This window comes from Oncorhynchus mykiss, chromosome 6 (genome assembly GCF_057628025.1).
Source record: "Oncorhynchus mykiss isolate SJ-2025 chromosome 6, ASM5762802v1, whole genome shotgun sequence".
Lineage (NCBI taxonomy): Eukaryota > Metazoa > Chordata > Actinopteri > Salmoniformes > Salmonidae > Oncorhynchus > Oncorhynchus mykiss.
Window position 1 is genome coordinate 85,457,563 of NC_143027.1, and position 21,624 is coordinate 85,479,186.

A 21,624-nucleotide genomic window follows, 5' to 3' on the forward strand; every position below is an offset into this window, starting at 1 on the left:
AAGGTCCTTGTGTAATTGCAATGTGATATTGTACCCCCTAGCTCGATTGTCCATTGTATATAATCTATATATACTTGTGTTCCCTCATGTACTTTTGTATTGATTTGTTGTTAATAAAAAATATATAATAAATAAATAAAAAGAGGCGCATCGCGAGACTTCCGGGAACGCTTGCAAAACAGACCAAACAGACCAGGATGGAGTTTGGGGTTTGAGAAGTCAATGAGAAAAGTGAAAAATGATTCCTTAGTTGTTAATTTTCTCCAAATCTAAAGGTATAATCAAGAATCGAACCAATGTTTTAAGTGGTTGAATATGTTATTACTCAACATTCATGAAATTTACAAACTGACACGTTTTAATTTTCGTCAAAAACAACTTTATATCGAAGGAATGCCTTTGATTTGACGTCTTTGTTAGTCGACGTCGCCATGACATGACAAATGTGATCGGGGTTTTCTATTGGAGAAGCAGTTTTCGCCTGTCTTCATAATGTACTGTTTTTGTCATAACGATCAAAGAGAGTAATTACATTCGTGATTCAAATGTGTTAATAATTCAATGACCCAGATATCCTATGAAAGATATTCCATTAGTGATTAAAATGTGTTGATTCAATTGCATTTTTGTGCTCTAAATATTGGTCTCATCCATACAGATATATAAAACATTAAAATGCTGTAAAGAGCAACCTCAAATGTGATTTTTTTTTGTCTGTAGGGGGTTACATCCTCCAGAACATAAGGAAGTGATCATTCAGCCACGCCATTTTGAGAAAACGGCCAGTCACAGCAGTGGGCAGACTGTGTTCATAGCTACTGGAGTCGTCGTGCAGTCATGCGATATAGCTGTTTTTAATTCAATATTTCTATGTTTAAATACTGTTGAAATTTGTAATATAGGTAAACTAAACGTAACCAGTAATGTCCACGGAAGCAACCGCCGACCAGGTAGAGCATTTCAGTTGTTTGTAGCGAACGGTTGCTAGTTAGCTACGTTACATTTTCACTCGTGTTGCATGGTGGTTCACTGACGTTAGCTAGCTAGGCCTACACCCTAGATACCGTTTAATATAGAATATATGGATTTGAAGCGCTTTCTACATAGCTACCACACACTATTGACAATAATTACGTTGCATTATGTTTGAGAGATCTGCGGCTAAGCTAATTACGTGCTAGCTAGGTAACCTGCCAATGATTTTGGTCAGAAGTTAATGTCAGTCGACCAACTAACGTTAGCTAGCTTGTACAGGTAACACGACCTGAAATGGTCTGAACGTCATGCTAACACGACTAGTTAGCGTGTGCTAGTTAGCTTTTGGCCTGTTGCTGAGAATAAACACTAGTTAATTTCGTTGCAAGCTGAAGTTAGCTACCTAGATAACATTGCTGTTGCAGTTGGGCCGCGCTTTTTTGTTACGCTAGCTGACTAGCCCAAGCGTATGCAGCAATGGGTGCACGTTGTATTGCATTTATACAGTTGAGAGCTAGCTTATGGAGTTAACGGTGTGGTGTTAGAAGTTGTGCAATTGTGTTTTACATGATTAGCGAACTACCTTAGTAGCCAACTAGCTAACCATGTAAACAAGCAAGCATTTCCTCGTGTCTGCCGTTGTCCTACTCGGTTTCTTATGTGGCTAAAGTAGTCCAAACTGGAAACAAGTGTAGTAGGTCAATTATAAACGAGATCTTCTAAAATGTACTCTTAAAATTGTCTTTAATATTGGCACCCTGATTGATTTGTTTTCCAAAGCCACCTCTTGTTGCAGTGTATGCATGTCTGTAACCCCAATCATCTTTTCATGTCTTGCAGGCAGCTGAGTATATCCCGGAGAAGGTTAAGAAAGCAGAGAAGAAGTTGGAAGAAAACCCATATGACCTTGACGCATGGAGCATTCTGATTCGAGAAGCACAGGTTTAGTGACTCAGGGTTGCATTCCTCTTACCTGGGGTAATCGATTGGGTCAAGGGAGGGAGAGGGTGGGGCTCAAGAGGGTGGTGGGTGGGGATCTAACAGAAAAATTACAAATGTGTCATATAGGACTGTTTCAACTTGTTTGTCAACAAGTGTACATGTAAATGCATTCTACCCTTTTAGAACCAACCAATAGACAAAGCAAGGAAGACGTATGAACGACTTGTGGCCCAGTTCCCAAGCTCGGGCAGATTCTGGAAACTATTCATTGAAGCGGAGGTTAATATTTTTATCAATTTCTCACAACTACATGTGTGCATGGGCGTGCATATCCTAACAGGATCAACAATGTGACTTTCACACAACAAATAGGTCCACTTCATCTCAATGGTATTTTTTTAAAGTACGAGGGGTTTAGGTTACTATCTTAACCATTTATTTTTCAGGACGCAGACTGTATGTTCCTCAGTAGAAAAAACAACTATTTTCTACGTCTTTAAATGGGGTTAAGTGCATTTGTTGCATGTTTGATCTGCAACAGCATTAAAACTTTTTAATGGTATTGGAGTGCTTTAGCCTTTTATTCACTTGTCGTGTCTATTTATTGCCTCCTGTGTCATTTCTTTGAGGTCATTTTTGTTTTTGATCATAAACCGTATGAGTGAATGTGTTCAACTTAACATTTTTTTCCCCCAGCACAGTTACGCTACCTTACCCCCAACAAGCGACCTATGTTTACTACGGAAGCTGTAGTATTATTGTAGGTCCCTGTTTATGCAGGCGGATGTTCACCCTGGTTTTGACCCAGCAAAGAATCCACATTACTCCAATATGTCTTTTAAAATGGTAGTTCACCCACATTACAAAATGACATTGGGTTTTTGTGGATGGTACCTGCTCCCATTCCTGCCCCCGGCCCTTATCACACCATATTGCCTACATCTTAGATGAGCCTTAAACCCCATTCCTACATAAGATAAGCTCCATCATTTCATGAGTATGCCATTAGTTTTAGACATACAAATGGATGCTTGTAATCCACTTATTTAGGGGAATAAAGTGGGTAAGTATGTGAGTTAAAAGCATGACTGACCAAGCCTCATTAATTGATGCCCACTACACGCAGCTCTGATCCGAACTAGTCATCTGGGCCCTGGGCTGTCTACAGCAGGTGAACAGAAGTCTGGGGAGGAGACCAACTCGTGCCCAGTTTAAAATCATGCCTTACTTCTTGTAGGTCTGAAGGGATTGAGTGGGAGTATGTGAACAGGTAATGCTTCACGGAGCCCCCTTCTTACACCCACAGCTTCCTTTCACATCTACAGGATTGACTAGTACATGGTGTCCCATCTTGGTCCGGCAGTATGCAGGCTTTTGTTCCAGCCCAGTGCAAATACACCTGATTCCATGTTGTTGAATCTGGGTAAAGTATTTTTTTCCCCCTGTTAATTGTGCCTACAGAACGTGACCCATGTGTGTTGGTTCTGGACTAGAGGGGAAAAGCCTGCACATACTGCTGCCCTACAAGATTGAGTTTGGACACCCCTTGTCTAAGGGTTAATTGATACCAGATTGCCTAATAGTCTCTAATGTTCAGACCGTCACCTTTGTTGGTGTATAGTGACTGGAATACAATCAGACTAGACCCTGGGGTATTTGCACAGTGCACATCCGTGAGGAGTTGGGCACATTGTTTTTAAGTCTAGAAGCTCTCCCATTCTATACACTGCTACCCTTGTTAGAATGGCCTCATTCAACACCGTTTAGCACAGCCTGTAGGTCATTCTCTAAAAGTTCAACCACCTGTTGACTTCATTTGTTTATAGCTATGTACCATAGTTTAAAGTTGGTCATTTGCATTAAAACACTTGAATTGTTTTTTTTCCCTTCCAGTTTGGGTAGCCTTTGATTTATTTCTAGACTGCAGTCTAATCGAGCTTGCCGCAGTCTTTTTATCTCAGTTTCATTTGCCTCAACATGAGCAACCTGGGAAAAAAATAACACATTTTTGAACTTAACCGCAACCTGTCAAATAATATGGTGGTAGTTGCTGCAGTATAGAAAAAGGTTACGTCAACATTCTAGTTTGGATCTAATGTGTAGAAAACGAATCATACGTTTGAATGTCTGACCTCTTCACTAACCTTTCAAGAAAATAACGTGTGCTTGTGAAGGAGTTATACAGAAACAATCCAGTATTGGGAATTCAGGTGTTTTACTTGTGAATTCACACATCGCAGGACACTAACGTTCAGGTACGGCTTAGGGGACCATTGTCTTGGTTCTGGGTCACATTTGACCTTTCGCACTTGCTTTGTGGTTTTTGTCTTCGTTTCAATACAGTTTCACTCACCTTGGTGAACTCAAGTGGTTGATCTGTGCATGCACAAGAATAAGGAAATGCATAAGTTGCGTTGTACTCAATTTGACTGTACCCTGCGGTTTGTTGAAAGTGATTTCAAGTTGCATACTGTTTAATAAAACAAATGACCAGAATTCTCTACTGTGACTTATTGCATCTTTTTCTTTATGGTGTTGATGGTTACTGCAGTCCAGTTCACAACCACCTCCTTTCCCCATAAACATTCCCATACCTAATCCCATTTTAAAGAATGCATTAGGCCTGGTGCTCTTGATTATCCCACATAGAAATTGTGCCTGTTACCTTCCTAGTTAATGTTTTTTTTGGGGGGGGTTGGCTGCTGAGTGCGAGTTAGGTGGTAGGCCTAGTGATGTTGTGCTTGTAATGTGAATGCTTAGTTGATAGAGAACTGGAGTAGTTTTGAATGTTGTGGAAGCTTTATATATATGGACATGTTAAACATTTGCATAATGAAGTATTTCTGTGTTGATGGGCTTGGGTTTTTAAGCCTGGATTGTTGTGACTTCCTGATAAAAGCCCGTATTACTAATAGAATGTATTTTATTTGGTTGAGATTTATACAATATTAGACAATTGGATGGATTGATATTTAATTCCCCACTCGACTGGTTTGCCTGCACCGAAATAGAACAAAGTGCTTTAGAAGACTTAGTCTCTCTTGTAGTGTCTTCTGGGTCTGGTTCTCATGTTGTAGCTAGGATAACTGAGTGAGACGCTAAAACTATTGTTAGTGAATGCTAAAGCCATGGGCTGCCGTGGATTCATACAATGACAATGTTTGCTGGCTACAGATTGTGTGGGTGTGCGTGTCTGCCCTCGAGGTGAGATTTTATCTATGTGGCCTACCTAAAGCTATGTCACTCATGTCACGGGATGTACTTCTCTATGCCTGCAGCTGTCACGGCTGGGGTTACGTCTTCTGTGTATTTTTATGTTGATTTATCTAGTGATTTACTTCAATAAATCATTGTTTACCAATCTTGTTTCATGTTGTCTGTGTAAAACTAGTGTTATTTTTCATGTCTAACACACTTCCATAGGCTACATTTGACATAGGCCTAGTTCTCTTTAGGATCTGACTTTTTGAACAAATGTGAAATTGTTCATCGTAATCTTGCAAGGATACTTCCCACCTCTAGATGTATACATATTGAATGAGTTATTTTCTTGCGCTGCCTATTGTTATTCCTGAAAAAGTACTTCTATTCAAGCCGTGCACTTCGAGGCCTAGGCAATATTTAACGTTGACAGATTATTTGAGAGCCCCTCTAATCAATGATTGTGTTAAGTGGCTTGCACAACAAGCTGAAAGCCAACCTGTGGGCTTGGTGACATTCCACTGTATTGTTCTTAGAATGGATGAGGGAAAGAAGCAGATGGAGAATTATCGAGGCAGGATTCATTCCAAGTTTAAATGTATTCTCACATTCAAACACCTGAATGTTTCTTGTTACTGTGTGTTTTGTCGTCAAAGTTTTAGGAGCTACTACCCTTGCGATTGCAACAGCAAAAGGCCTACAGTACAGGACATGCTGCTAGGCTGCTGCATTGGGAGTCCTGTGCCTGTCAAGGGCCTTTTGTCAGGGCCAGACCAACCAGTAGCTCCAGTAAAGATTGATGTTTCTCATTATGCTTAGTTCACACTGGTCTATGCTGGCAGGCCTTGGTAGAGGGAGAGTTGGAACTCCACAGGGCTTGCAGTAGGGACAGAACTGATTGAGGACTCCCTCTCCCACCCAACATCAGCTGCCTGCCAGTGTGGAGACTCTTTCCTGTCACTGTCAGCCAATGAGTCACCTTGATGTCTGGCCAGGCTGACTGTCAGTAACATGTTTAGTGATTGGCACGAGCGTGGTCTTTTCCAGTGTAGTGAAGGGGCTAACATATGATTGTTTTTTAAATGCTGATGAAAATGTACATTTTATAGTTTTTATTGAGCTTATATGTCTAAGTCTACAGTTTATTGGGAAGGGTGGGTATTCACAAATGGGAAAATGTGTTCTATATCCCCATGGAACAATGTCTAGACATCAAAACCCATTTTTCTTACAACCGCTTGATCATGTGACTCGTGTATGGTCCATGATGTACAATGAGAATAAACCCCATATCTTACCAAATTGATCTTGAAATGGTCTTTCTTGTGTGAAATTCACTTTGTTGATCTGAAAGGGATTGTATGTGTGTGTCAGAGGGAGTTTGCATGCGTGCCTGTTTGTCCATATATACAATGGAAACCCCTGCCTGTTGAATTAACACTTCGTTTACACTCTGTCCACAGATCAAGGCAAAAAACTATGACAAGGTAGAAAAGGTGAGTGCCAATCATACCAAAGTCCCCTCCCATTGGCCTTACAGGGGACTGAGACTGCCATGGTTGGTTGATTCTAAGGGAGGTTCCACCTCCCTGTCACTGGATGGAAACCAACATGGTTCTGACTCATCCAGTGTTGCCCTTAACAACTGAAGAAGCCAATTAAGTAACCTCTAATATATCAAGGATCAAGCCTTGAAATGTAGCTGCATGCTTTACTGCAGTACAACAGTAAATCTACAGTTCACAGGAGTGGAAAATCATTGTTTATTGCCACTTGTTAAAGTCACAGAATATGTATTGATAACCCACAGGCAACACTACACACTTAGCAGCTCAAACTGTTCTGTCTGGTGCAGATGTTTTTACTGTGTTGGTACTGTCTATTAACCATCCCCTGAAACTGAAAGGAAAAGTAGTTCTCTCATTTTCACCAAGGTGGGTTCAGTCTTTTATAGCAGCAGCGTGTTGCAAAGCCCTCGTGTACACTGCTGTTTATATCTCCAGCTGTGGTACAGTGTGCCTGCTGTCTGTCAGTGAGCTCTGTTCCGCTGGTTCTCCTGCCAGGGTAGGCTTTAGGTCACTTTCTATTAGGCAGCCCTCCCTAGAGGGAATCCCCTACTTCCCCTTTTATACAAGGAAACACACACTACAAATCACCCAGCGTATTGATTTCTCAGTATGACAGTGGGGAATGATTGAGTGCACACTGTTGTCTGAAGCGTTAATTTTCAGTAGACAGATATGTTTTTGAATAGGTGAAACTGAAACGAGGCCCTTCCCTCCTGCTGTAGTTGTTTCAGAGATGTCTGATGAAAGTGCTGCACATCGACCTGTGGAAATGCTACCTCTCCTACGTCCGAGAGACGAAAGGAAAGCTACCCAGCTACAAGTAGGTTCCCCTGTTACCCAGGAAAGGAATTGGAGGGGGACGGGCTCTTCGTGTGCTCACACACAATCTTAACCATTCAGCAATGCATTTCACAGTGATAACACAACACCCTATTTTGACAAATGTTCCCAGTGCGTATCTTGATATTGTGATGTAACACAAGTCCTAACCCAGCCCTGCTTGACCTTCACCAGAGAGAAGATGGCGCAGGCGTATGACTTTGCGCTGGATAAAATCGGCATGGAGATCATGTCCTACCAGGTATATCAAAGCATATTGGCAATTAAATGTTAAAACAAGTTGGTTGAAAATGTGCGATCTGAAATGGGTTTCCAAGCCATGATTTCTAATTCTTCTGCTCTCCCCTCAGATATGGGTGGACTACATCAACTTCCTCAAAGGAGTGTAAGCACTGCTCTTAACACAACACTTTGTTGTTTTCGTTCATTAAAAAGTACTTGAAGTCCCTAATTCCCAGGCCTTGTGTCCTTCCAGTGAGGCGGTTGGTTCGTACGCTGAAAACCAGCGAATCACGGCGGTGCGCAGGGTCTACCAGAGGGGCTGTGTGAACCCCATGATCAACATCGAGCAGCTCTGGAGAGACTACAGCAAGTATGAGGAGGTAAGACCAATGACCTATGACCCCTATGGATGGCTGAATAAGGAACCACATGAGGGGTAGCAGAACATTGTTTTCGTGTGTCATTGGTCTCATCTGTCAGTGGTGCTAAGTAGCCTGGTGTTGTACAAACAGGGCATCAACGTACATCTGGCCAAGAAGATGATTGAGGACCGCAGCAGAGACTACATGAACGCTAGGAGAGTGGCCAAGGTAAGGTACTCACAAACACACTATGATGAGGTAAACGGATTCATACTGTCTGGTAGATGATTTAATGATTGTGAGCTGATGTTAAACTGTCTCTTCAGGAATATGAGACTGTGATGAAGGGTCTGGATAGGAACGCCCCCTCGGTGCCCCCACAGAACTCCCCCCAGGAGGCGGTGCAGGTGGAGATGTGGAAGAAGTACATCCAATGGGAGAAGAGCAACCCGCTCCGCACAGAGGACCAGACACTCATCACTAAGAGAGGTGTGGTGGGGGGAACAGTGATTCATATAGCTAGTGGTGGTGGGGGGAACAGTGATTCATATAGCTAGTGGTGGTGGGGGGGGAACAGTGATTCATATAGCTAGTGGTGGTGGGGGAACAGTGATTCATATAGCTAGTGGTGGTGTGGGGGAACAGTGATTCATATAGCTAGTGGTGGTGGGGGGGGAACAGTGATTCATATAGCTAGTGGTGGTGGGGGGGGAACAGTGATTCATATAGCTAGTGGTGGTGTGGGGGAACAGTGATTCATATAGCTAGTGGTGGTGTGGGGGAACAGTGATTCATATAGCTAGTGGTGGTGGTGGGGGAACAGTGATTCATATAGCTAGTGGTGGTGGGAGGAACAGTGATTCATATAGCTTGTGGTGGGGGGGAACAGTGATTCATATAGCTAGTGGTGGGGGGGGGAACAGTGATTCATATAGCTAGTGGTGGGGGGAGGAACAGTGATTCATATAGCTTGTGGTGGGGGGGAACAGTGATTCATATAGCTAGCTAGTGGTGGTGGGAGGAACAGTGATTCATATAGCTAGTGGTGGTGGTAGGGACAGTGATTCCTGGTGGTGTGAACTTGATATAGCATGTCATCAGACTTTATAGTCACAGTAAAGTTGATAGAAATCCAGTGTTGCCTAGAGGTTTTGCTAGCATTGCAGCCCTAACGTTGTAATTGTGCTCCGTGTTGCAGTGATGTTTGCCTATGAGCAGTGTCTGTTGGTGCTGGGTCATCACCCTGATGTGTGGTATGAGGCTGCCCAGTATCTGGACCAGTCCAGTAAACTACTGGCAGAGAAGGGGGTAAGAGAGGCCACTGATGGCACAATGTGTCCTAATTGGAACAGGGTTTCCTCCACATTTGAAAAGATACGTTTGTTATTTTAGACCTTACTGTTGGTTTGGTTTTTAAATGCCAGACTAGAACCCTTTCTTCCGCTCCTCAGGACATGAACAACTCTAAGGTGTTCAGTGACGAAGCAGCTAACATCTACGAGCGCGCCATCGGTACTCTACTGAAGAAGAACATGCTGCTGTACTTTTCATTCGCTGACTACGAGGAGGTGAGCTGCACAAACACCAATCATCTGTCACGGAACACTTGCCAAAACATGAGGTCATAATATGAAGATGTCAAGGGTTGCCAAGGAAATGTATAATTGACTGTCATCCATAAATGATCAGTGCATCTTTCACTGCAGACGTATTCATTTGTCTCGTCTCGTTCCTAATAAGATTAATTAATTGGATTATTCCGGAGCAATCCTTGTATTGAGTAAAGTTGTGGAGTGTGAACCAGTATAAATGAATGTTGAATAGAGGTCCAGGAAATGTTTGACAGGCATTTAATTGATGAATGAGCTAACCCACATCTCTCCTCTTTTCAGAGTCGATTGAAGCATGAAAAGGTCCACAGCATCTACAACCGTCTGCTGGCCATCGAGGACATCGACCCCACGCTGGTCTACATCCAGTACATGAAGTTTGGCAGGCGGGCCGAGGGCATCAAGTCAGGCCGCATCATCTTTAAGAAGGCCCGGGAGGACATGCGCACGCGTCACCACGTCTACGTGACTGCAGCACTGATGGAGTACTACTGCAGTAAGGTGGGTCTACATAGGCTACGGAAAATTGTCTGAACATTTGGGATTGAGGCAATGGGACGGAGTCATCGGTTGACGGATGATGGAGAACCGAAAACAGTCGACTTGAAAATAGCGTTTGACGGACAAAAACTGATAATTGATGAATGCATATAAGATTTAATCTGTGTTCCTGTGTCTCTCTGGCCTTAGCCTGACACCCATGCCAACAGTGCAAAGAGAATATAAGGGGAACCATTCTTTGTCTCAATGTTTGACTGGTCTTCCGTTACCTTCCCTCACAGGACAAATCAGTGGCCTTTAAGATATTTGAGCTGGGCTTGAAGAAATATGGAGACATTCCAGAGTATATACTTGCATACATCGATTACCTCTCACACCTTAATGGTAAGTGACAAGTGACGGATTCATTTATTGAGACTTGTCATTCACCCTCTTGTGTAACAATAACACAACCACGGGTAGCTGCCATGGCAACAGTCACTGAGATTGTATAGTTGTTTAGCGATGGTATTGAAGACTACAGGGGATCTAATATCAGTGTATTTGTTCAACATGCTGATCCTATTCTCTCTATGACATGGACCCAGTGACATCCTCTATCAATTACTCATATAGTCAAACTAGATCAAACCCAGGCAGAGGCGGTCTATAGACGCCGGTGTGTGTTTCTTTATTTCATTGGCGTGTATATACTGAACAAAAATATAAACAACATCCAAGATTTTAGTCAAGTCAAATTTATTTATATAGCCCTTCGTACATCAGCTGATATCTCAAAGTGCTGTACAGAAACCCAGCCTAAAACCCCAAACAGCAAGCAATGCAGGTGTAGAAGCACCGTGGCTAGGAAAAACTCCCTAGAAAGGCCAAAACCTAGGAAGAAACCTAGAGAGGAACCAGGCTATGTGGGGTGGCCAGTCCTCTTCTGGCTGTGCCGGGTGGAGATTATAACAGAACATGGCCAAGATGTTCAAATGTTCATGAATGACCAGCATGGTCAAATAATAATAATCACATGCAGAACAGTTGAAACTGGAGCAGCAGCACGGCCATGTGGACTGGGGACAGCAAGGAGTCATCATGCCAGGTAGTCCTGAGGCATGGTCCTAGGGCCTAGGTCCTCCCAGAGAGAGAAAGTAAGAGAGAATTAGAGTAGCATATTTAAATTCACACAGGACACCGGATAGGACAGGAGAAGTACTCCAGATATAACAGACTGACCCTAGCCCCCTGACACAAACTATTGCAGCATAAATACTGGAGGCTGAGACAGGAGGGGAGACACCCCAAACAGGTAAGATATAACTCCACCCACTGCCAAAGCACAGCCCCCACACCACTAGAGGGATATCTTCAACCACCAACTTACCATCCTGAGACAAGGCTGAGTATAGCTGAGTTAGTTTTAATATAAGGAAATCAGTCAATTGAAATAAATAAATTAGGCCCTAATCTATAGATTTTACATGACTGGGAATACAGATATGCATCTGTTGGTCACAGATCGCTTAAAAACAAAAGGTGGGGGCGTGGATCAGAAAACCAGTCCGTATCTGGTGTGACCACCATTTGCCTCATGCAGCACAACAAGTCTCCTTCGCATCAGGCTGTTGATTGTGGCTGGTAAACTGTTGTCCCACTCCTCTTCAATGGCTGAGCAAGTTGCTGGATATTGATGGGAACAGGAACACGCTGTCGTACACGTCGATCCAGAACATCCCAAACATGCTCAATGGGTGACATGTCTGGTGAATATGCAGGCCATGGAAGAACTGAGACATTTTCAGCTTCCAGGAATTGTGTACAGATCCTTGCGTCATGGGGCTGTGCATCATCATGCTGAAATATGAGGTGATGGCTGCGGATTAATGGCACGACAATGGGCCCCAGGATTTCATCACGGTATATCTGTGCGTTCATATTGCCATCGATAAAATGCAGTTGTGTTCATTGTCCGTAGCTAATGCCTGCCCATACCATAACCCCACAACCACCATGGGGCACTCTGTTCACAACGTTGACATCAGCAAACCGCTCGCCCACACCACGCCATACACGTGGTCTGTGGTTGTGAGGCCTATTGGACATACTGCCAAATTCTCTAAAAAGATATTGGAGGTGACTTAACATTACATACTATGGCAACACCTCTGATGGTCATTACTGCAGTCAGCATGCTAATTTAATGCCCCCTCAACTTCAAACACCTGTGGCATTGTGTTGTGTGACATAACTGTATATTTTACAGTGGCCTGTTATTGTCCACGGCACAAGGTGCACCTGTGTAATGATCATGCTATTTAAAACCTCCTACAGGGTCGGTGTTCCCCCCCGCGGGACAGTTGAGCTAACGTAGGCTAATGTGATTAGCATGAAGTTGTAAGTAAACAAGAAAATTTCCCAGGACGAAGACATATGTGATATTGGCAGAAAGCTTAAATTATTTTTTATCTAACTGCACTGTCCAATTTTCAGTAGCTATTACAGTGAAATAATACCATGCTATTGTTTGAGGAGAGTGCACAGTTATGAACTTGAAAATGTATTAATAATCCAATTAGGCACATTTGGGCAGTCTTGATACAACAAGAACAGAAATTGAACAGAAATGCAATGGTTCATTGGATCAGTCTTAAACGTTGCACATACACTGCTGCCTCTAGTGGCCAAAATCTATTGCGCTTAGATTTCGAAGTCATATTTTGGCCTTTCTCTTATTCACTTTCTCATATTTTGGCCTTCTAACAGCATGTTTTTTTGTAATATCTTTTACCAGATCTAATATGTTATTCTCCTACATTAATTTCACATTTCCACAAACTTCAGTGTTTATTTTCAAATGGTATCAAGAATATGCATATCCTTGCTTCAGGTCCTGAGCTATAGTCAGTTAGATTTGGCTATGTCATTTTAGGCAAAATTTGGGGGGGAAAGGGTCTGATCCTATATTAATCAGCTTCTTGATATGCCACACGTCAGGTGGATGGATTTTCTTGGCAAATAAGAAATTCTCACTAACAGATGTAAACAAATGTGCACAACATTTGAGAGAAATAAGCTTTTTGTGTGTATGGAACATTTCTGGGATGAAACATGGGACCAACACTTTACATGTTAACTTTATATTTTTGTTCAGTGTAGATAGTGTTATGCTGTAAATTAGGAGACGGATTCTGAGGCATTATCTGAAACATAGTGGTAGATTCATGAGTTTGAAGGCCTCACCTCTTTCTCTACCGCCCTCCAGAGGACAACAACACCAGAGTTCTGTTTGAGCGTGTTCTCACCTCGGGAAGCCTGTCGCCAGAGAAGTCTGGGTATGAGGAATTATGTTCTTACAACACCCACATTAGATCTGTCTGTTGTTGTGTTATTATAGAACATCCACACTAGATCTGTCTGTTGTTGTGTTATTATAGAACATCCACACTAGATCTGTCTGTTATTATAGAACACCCACATTAGCTCTGTCTGTTATTGTTATTATAGAACAGCCACATTAAACCTGTCTGTTATTATAGAACACCCACATTAGCTCTGTCTGTTATTGTTATTATAGAACAGCCACATTAAACCTGTCTGTTATTATAGAACAGCCACATTAAACCTGTCTGTTATTGTGTTATTATAGAACAGCCACATTAAACCTGTCTGTTATTGTGTTATTAACGGGCCTGTGTGTTTGTCAACACCTCTCCCTCAGTGAGATCTGGGCACGTTTCTTGGCCTTTGAGAGTAACATCGGGGACCTGGCCAGTATCCTGAAGGTGGAGCGCAGGCGTTTCACGGCCTTCAAGGATGAGTACGAAGGCAAGGAGACAGCCCTGCTGGTGGACAGATACAAGTTCATGGACCTGTACCCCTGTTCTGCCAGCGAGCTCAAAGCCCTCGGATACAAGGTCTGTACAACTGGTGATTTCTTCAGCTTCATTTACACAGGAAGATGATTCTGACTGCTATGGTCTCTTCACCTGTTGAAGACTTCAATAGAATAAATCTATGGCTATGAAACAACTGGACCATTTGTGTTTCTCTCTTGTTCAACTCTTCAATCATGTGAGGGTAAAGGATATCTGTTTGGAATTCTATGATTTAAACCTGTGTGTGTGCAGGACGTGTCCCGTGCCAAACTGGCAGCGTTGCTCCAGACAGAGACGGTGGTGACTCCATCGGCTCCCACGCAAAAGGACGAGGCCGACCGCAAACCAGAGTACCCCAAACCTGACACCAGCCAGATGATCCCCTACCAACCACGACACTTGGCCCGTACGTACCTTACCCCCTCCTCTACCTCTACCAGCTACAACACCTGTCTAGTAGGTACCTTACCCCCTCCTCTACCCCTACCACACCTGTCTAGTAGGTACCTTACCCCCTCTACCATCTACCACACCTGTCTAGTAGGTACCTTACCCCTCCTCTACCTCTACCAGCTACAACACCTGACTAGTAGGTACCTTACCCCCTCCTCTACCGCTACCAGCTACAACACCTGTCTAGTAGGTACCTTACCCATCCTCTACCTCTACCAGCTACAACACCTGTCTAGTAGGTACCTTACCCCTCCTCTACCTCTACCAGCTACAACACCTGTCTAGTAGGTACCTTACCCCTCCTCTACCGCTACCAGCTACAACACCTGTCTAGTAGGTACCTTACCCCCTCCTCTACCTCTACCACACCTGTCTAGTAGGTACCTTACCCCTCCTCTACCGCTACCAGCTACAACACCTGTCTAGTAGGTACCTTACCCCCTCCTCTACCTCTACCAGCTACAACACCTGACTAGTAGGTACCTTACCCCCTCCTCTACCGCTACCAGCTACAACACCTGTCTAGTAGGTACCTTACCCATCCTCTACCTCTACCAGCTACAACACCTGTCTAGTAGGTACCTTACCCCTCCTCTACCTCTACCAGCTACAACACCTGTCTAGTAGGTACCTTACCCCTCCTCTACCTCTACCAGCTACAACACCTGTCTAGTAGGTACCTTACCCCCTCCTCTACCTCTACCACACCTGTCTAGTAGGTACCTTACCCCCTCCTCTACCTCTACCACACCTGACTAGTAGGTACCTTACCCCTCCTCTACCTCTACCACACCTGTCTAGTAGGTACCTTACCCCTCCTCTACCTCTACCAGCTACAACACCTGTCTAGTAGGTACCTTACCCCCTCCTCTACCTCTACCACACCTGTCTAGTAGGTACCTTACCCCTCCTCTACCGCTACCAGCTACAACACCTGTCTAGTAGGTACCTTACCCCCTCCTCTACCTCTACCAGCTACAACACCTGTCTAGTAGGTACCTTACCCCCTCCTCTACCTCTACCAGCTACAACACCTGTCTAGTAGGTACCTTACCCCTCCTCTACCGCTACCAGCTACAACACCTGTCTAGTAGGTACCTTACCCCCTCCTCTACCTCTACCACACCTGTCTAGTAGGTACCTTACCCCTCCTCTACCGCTACCAGCTACAACACCTGTCTAGTAGGTACCTTACCCCCTCCTCTACCTCTACCAGCTACAACACCTGACTAGTAGGTACCTTACCCCCTCCTCTACCGCTACCAGCAACAACACCTGTCTAGTAGGTACCTTACCCATCCTCTACCTCTACCAGCTACAACACCTGTCTAGTAGGTACCTTACCCCTCCTCTACCTCTACCAGCTACAACACCTGTCTAGTAGGTACCTTACCCCTCCTCTACCTCTACCAGCTACAACACCTGTCTAGTAGGTACCTTACCCCCTCCTCTACCTCTACCACACCTGTCTAGTAGGTACCTTACCCCCTCCTCTACCTCTACCACACCTGACTAGTAGGTACCTTACCCCTCCTCTACCTCTACCACACCTGTCTAGTAGGTACCTTACCCCTCCTCTACCTCTACCAGCTACAACACCTGTCTAGTATGTACCTTACCCCCTCTACCCCTACCAGCTACCACACCTGACTAGTAGGTACCTTACCTAAGACGCTCCAGCCTTTAGGAATCTTGCTCCACACTCCAGTCAAGTTGGGCTCCACTCCAGCTCCTCTCACATGCTCTGGTCTCTCCACACAGCTCCAGGACTGCACCCTGTTCCAGGGGGGGTGTTCCCGGTCCCCCCGGCCGCAGTCATCCTGATGAAGCTACTGCCTCCACCAACCTGCTTCGTGGTCAGTACCAACACCTCACCACTCACTGTTGGTGACATCACAGTACCAACACCCCACCACTCACTGTTGGTGACATCACAGTACCAACACCTCACCACTCACTGTTGGTGACATCACTGTACAAACACCCCACCACTCACTGTTGGTGACATCACAGTACCAACACCCCACCACTCACTGTTGGTGACATCACAGTACCAACACCCCACCACTCACTGTTGGTGACATCACAGTACCAACACCCCACCACTCACTGTTGGTGACATCACAGTACCAACACCCCACCACTCACTGTTGGTGACATCACAGTACCAACACCCCACCACTCACTGTTGGTGACATCACAGTACCAACACCCCACCACTCACTGTTGGTGACATCACAGTACCAACACCCCACCACTCACTGTTGGTGACATCACAGTACCAACACCCCACCACTCACTGTTGGTGACGTCTCAGTGCCAACACCCCACCACTCACTGTTGGTGACATCACAGTGCCAACACCACTCACTGTTGGTGACATCACAGTACCAACACCCCACCACTCACTGTTGGTGACATCACAGTGCCATCACAGTGCCAACACCACTCACTGTTGGTGACATCACAGTACCAACACCCCACCACTCACTGTTGGTGACATCACAGTGCCAACACCCCACCACTCACTGTTGGTGACATCATGTGGCTGTTGTGCTGATGTTGTGGTGTTTCTGCAGGGGCCCTTTGTGCAGGTGGATGAACTGATGGAGAGCTTCAGGAGATGTACACTACCAGAGAGTAAGTAGCTTTGAAACTGTCAGATATCACCAAGCTTTCCTTTAGATGTTCCTTTGCCTGAATAGCACACTTAATGTTGATGTGAATATCTCTCTCTCAGCTGTAGATGCAGCAGTAGAGTTGATAACGGGCAGGCAGCCTGATACCGGAGGAGAAGGGAACGGTTCCATGGAGAACCACGCCATGACCAAGTCACTGAAGAGACCCAATGCAGACTCTGATGAAGAGGAGGACAAGGGCGCTGTGGCCCCACCCGTTCACGACATCTACCGCGCTCGCCAGCAGAAGAGGATCCGGTGAACACACACTCACTCAGACACACGTACACTTGGGATGGACTCTGTACAGGAATGTAACCCATTACGTCAAACCTTTTAGGGCAAACAGACTCGTCTGCAGTTTGTCTGGAAGATGCTTTATATCCAACCATCGTTGGTCCCTCTACACACACCTGTGTTTGTTTTGTTGTTGGTGTTTTTTTAACAGTTTTATTTTTTAAAGCTGGGTGACTAATACTGTACAAAGTTTTTAATTCAACCCTTAATTTGACACTCAGCTGTTTGGCCTTGTGAACCTCTGGTGATGGACAAATGGAATCGACCTGTTTTTCTAGTCAAATTGAGAGAATACATTTCCTTTCAATAAAAAGAGGAGAAAAAAACCCAAACTAAACTGGCTCCTGTCTTGTGTGTTACTGAAATGATCACTTCTGTTCTCTTAGGTTATTTGAATGTTATTTCAAGGTTCATTCATGTTTGAGGGGTAAAAGTCTACAGTATATATCTGTGGCTGTGCACATTTAATAGTCACCACTAGGGTTCAGCGTGGTGCTGTCCAGACCAGAGATTTCCAGCTGTGTGTATCAGTGCATCAGCAGAGGAGCCTGATAAAACCAGTCTCCATCTATCTAATCATATTCCCTGCCTTGATGATGAGACCTGCTCAGTACCAGACCATCATCTGTCTGTTAGGGCTGAGACAGGTCTGCCTCTGGTCACCTCCACCAGCCTGTTATTAACTCAGTAACTATGACTGATCTACGTACGGGTGCATTGTAGGCCGGTATCACACCCAGATCAATCTAGAACTGGCTAATCTAGGGGTCTTTAAAGGGCCCTGTATTTGTGTTAACTGAATAGGTTCTGGGAGAACATCCAAACCAAAGTTTAAACGTGATGGCTAATCTAGGGGTCTTTAAAGGACCCTGTATTTGTGTTAACTGAATAGATTCTGGGAGAACATCCAAACCAAAGTTTAAACGTGATGGCTAATGTGTTGGGAGGGGAGAAGTTGGTTCAGTGAGTTTAGAAATAGTGTTCTTCCCTCCGGTCCAAATCTCCACTGACCGCATTCCTCATGAGTTAAGGATGTGGAAGAGAAGATGTGGAGAGGGGACTGATTTAAATACCTGCTGCTATTTCCTGCTTACACAACCTAATATGTAACAATCCGATATGGACGGTAAAACTAGCCAATCAAAAATAGTCTTGTTGAACGGAGCTGTGTGTGTTGGTGCATTTCACATGGATACATACTAGAATACATTTTAATGGTGCATTGGCTGTACTCTAGTTGTGTGGTTTGGAGGACAGGTGAGTTTAATATTGGCCTAGGAAAGGAAGACACACTCAATAACATGCTTCCTAGAGGAAATCTTCCTGCTGTTCATTAAGGCAGGTACATCAATATTTATCCACCCATGCACACAATAGCTTCCACTACGGCTGATAATCAACTGACAATGAGTTGTTTGGCAGCTCACTTACCCTGGGCTCTATTAAACCTATTCACAGTGACAACATCCTCTGTAGGAGAGAGATCCATAACAGATCACAACACTAACGATGTGCCCTCCATACCATAATGTTGTCCTATTATCTGGACACCTAGCCCAAGTCAATCAACCCTTTACCAGACACCTAGCCCCAAGTCAATCAGCCCTTTACCAGACACCTAGCTCCAAGTCAATCAACCCTTTCCCAGACACCTACTGTAGCCCCAAGTCAATCAGCCCTTTACCAGACACCTACTGTAGCCCCAAGTCAATCAGCCCTTTACCAGACATCTACTGTAGCCCCAAGTCAATCAGCCCTTTACCAGACATCTACTGTAGCCCCAAGTCAATCAGCCCTTTACCAGACACCTACTGTAGCCCCAAGTCAATCAGCCCTTTACCAGACATCTACTGTAGTCCCAAGTCAATCAGCCCTTTACCAGACATCTACTGTAGCCCCAAGTCAATCAGCCCTTTACCAGACATCTACTGTAGCCTCAAGTCAATCAGCCCTTTACCAGACATCTACTGTAGCCTCAAGTAAATCAACCCTTTACCAGACACCTACTGTAGCCCCAAGTCAATCAGCCCTTTACCAGACATCTACTGTAGCCTCAAGTAAATCAACCCTTTACCAGACATCTACTGTAGCCCCAAGTCAATCAGCCCTTTACCAGACATCTACTGTAGCCCCAAGTCAATCAGCCCTTTACCAGACACCTAGCCCAAGTCAATCAACCCTTTACCAGATACCTAGCCCAAGTCAATCAGCCCTTTACCGGACACCTACTGTAACCCCAAGTCAATCAACCCTTTACCAGACACCTACTGTAACCCCAAGTCAATCAACCCTTTACCAGACACCTACTGTAACCCCAAGTCAATCAACCCTTTACCAGACACCTACTGTAGTCCCAAGTCAATCAGCCCTTTACCAGACACCTACTGTAGCCCCAAGTCAATCAGCCCTTTACCAGACACCTAGCTCCAAGTCAATCAGCCCTTTACCAGACACCTACTGTAGTCCCAAGTCAATCAGCCCTTTACCAGACACCTACTGTAGCCCCAAGTCAATCAGCCCTTTACCAGACACCTACTGTAGCCCCAAGTCAATCAGCCCTTTACCAGACACCTACTGTAGCCCCAAGTCAATCAGCCCTTTACCAGACACCTAGCTCCAAGTCAATCAGCCCTTTACCAGACACCTACTGTAGTCCCAAGTCAATCAGCCCTTTACCAGACATCTACTGTAGCCCCAAGTAAATCAACCCTTTACCAGACACCTACTGTAGCCCCAAGTCAATCAGCCCTTTACCAGACATCTACTGTAGCCCCAAGTCAATCAGCCCTTTACCAGACACCTACTGTAGCCCCAAGTCAATCAGCCCTTTACCAGACATCTACTGTAGTCCCAAGTCAATCAGCCCTTTACCAGACATCTACTGTAGCCCCATGTCAATCAGCCCTTTACCAGACATCTACTGTAGCCCCAAGTCAATCAGCCCTTTACCAGACATCTAATGTAGCCCCAAGTCAATCAGCTCTTTACCAGACACCTACTGTAGTCCCAAGTCAATCAGCCCTTTACCAGACACCTACTGTAGCCCCAAGTCAATCAGCCCTTTACCAGACATCTACTGTAGTCCCAAGTCAATCAGCCCTTTACCAGACATCTACTGTAGCCCCAAGTCAATCAGCCCTTTACCAGACATCTACTGTAGCCTCAAGTCAATCAGCCCTTTACCAGACATCTACTGTAGCCTCAAGTAAATCAACCCTTTACCAGACACCTACTGTAGCCCCAAGTCAATCAGCCCTTTACCAGACATCTACTGTAGCCTCAAGTAAATCAACCCTTTACCAGACATCTACTGTAGCCCCAAGTCAATCAGCCCTTTACCAGACATCTACTGTAGCCCCAAGTCAATCAGCCCTTTACCAGACACCTAGCCCAAGTCAATCAACCCTTTACCAGATACCTAGCCCAAGTCAATCAGCCCTTTACCGGACACCTACTGTAACCCCAAGTCAATCAACCCTTTACCAGACACCTACTGTAACCCCAAGTCAATCAACCCTTTACCAGACACCTACTGTAACCCCAAGTCAATCAACCCTTTACCAGACACCTACTGTAGTCCCAAGTCAATCAGCCCTTTACCAGACACCTACTGTAGCCCCAAGTCAATCAGCCCTTTACCAGACACCTAGCTCCAAGTCAATCAGCCCTTTACCAGACACCTACTGTAGTCCCAAGTCAATCAGCCCTTTACCAGACACCTACTGTAGCCCCAAGTCAATCAGCCCTTTACCAGACACCTACTGTAGCCCCAAGTCAATCAGCCCTTTACCAGACACCTACTGTAGCCCCAAGTCAATCAGCCCTTTACCAGACACCTAGCTCCAAGTCAATCAGCCCTTTACCAGACACCTACTGTAGTCCCAAGTCAATCAGCCCTTTACCAGACATCTACTGTAGCCCCAAGTAAATCAACCCTTTACCAGACACCTACTGTAGCCCCAAGTCAATCAGCCCTTTACCAGACATCTACTGTAGCCCCAAGTCAATCAGCCCTTTACCAGACACCTACTGTAGCCCCAAGTCAATCAGCCCTTTACCAGACATCTACTGTAGTCCCAAGTCAATCAGCCCTTTACCAGACATCTACTGTAGCC

General features: G+C 44.8%; 1 protein-coding gene across 1 annotated transcript; it reads left to right on the forward strand.

The window, feature by feature from the left end:
* Positions 1-689: 689 nt before the first annotated feature.
* cstf3 (cleavage stimulation factor subunit 3) lies at positions 690-17,846 on the forward strand. Its single transcript, XM_036981298.2, has 20 exons — positions 690-950; positions 1,816-1,917; positions 2,101-2,196; positions 6,582-6,614; positions 7,409-7,506; positions 7,701-7,767; positions 7,877-7,911; positions 8,002-8,128; positions 8,261-8,338; positions 8,437-8,599; positions 9,309-9,418; positions 9,562-9,678; positions 10,003-10,221; positions 10,503-10,605; positions 13,469-13,538; positions 13,925-14,120; positions 14,334-14,487; positions 16,296-16,390; positions 17,114-17,174; positions 17,275-17,846. The coding sequence occupies exons 1-20, from the start codon at positions 924-926 to the stop codon at positions 17,472-17,474; spliced, it is 2,151 nt and encodes a 716-aa protein (XP_036837193.1). The 5' UTR covers positions 690-923; the 3' UTR covers positions 17,475-17,846.
* The last annotated feature ends 3,778 nt before the right edge of the window (positions 17,847-21,624 follow it).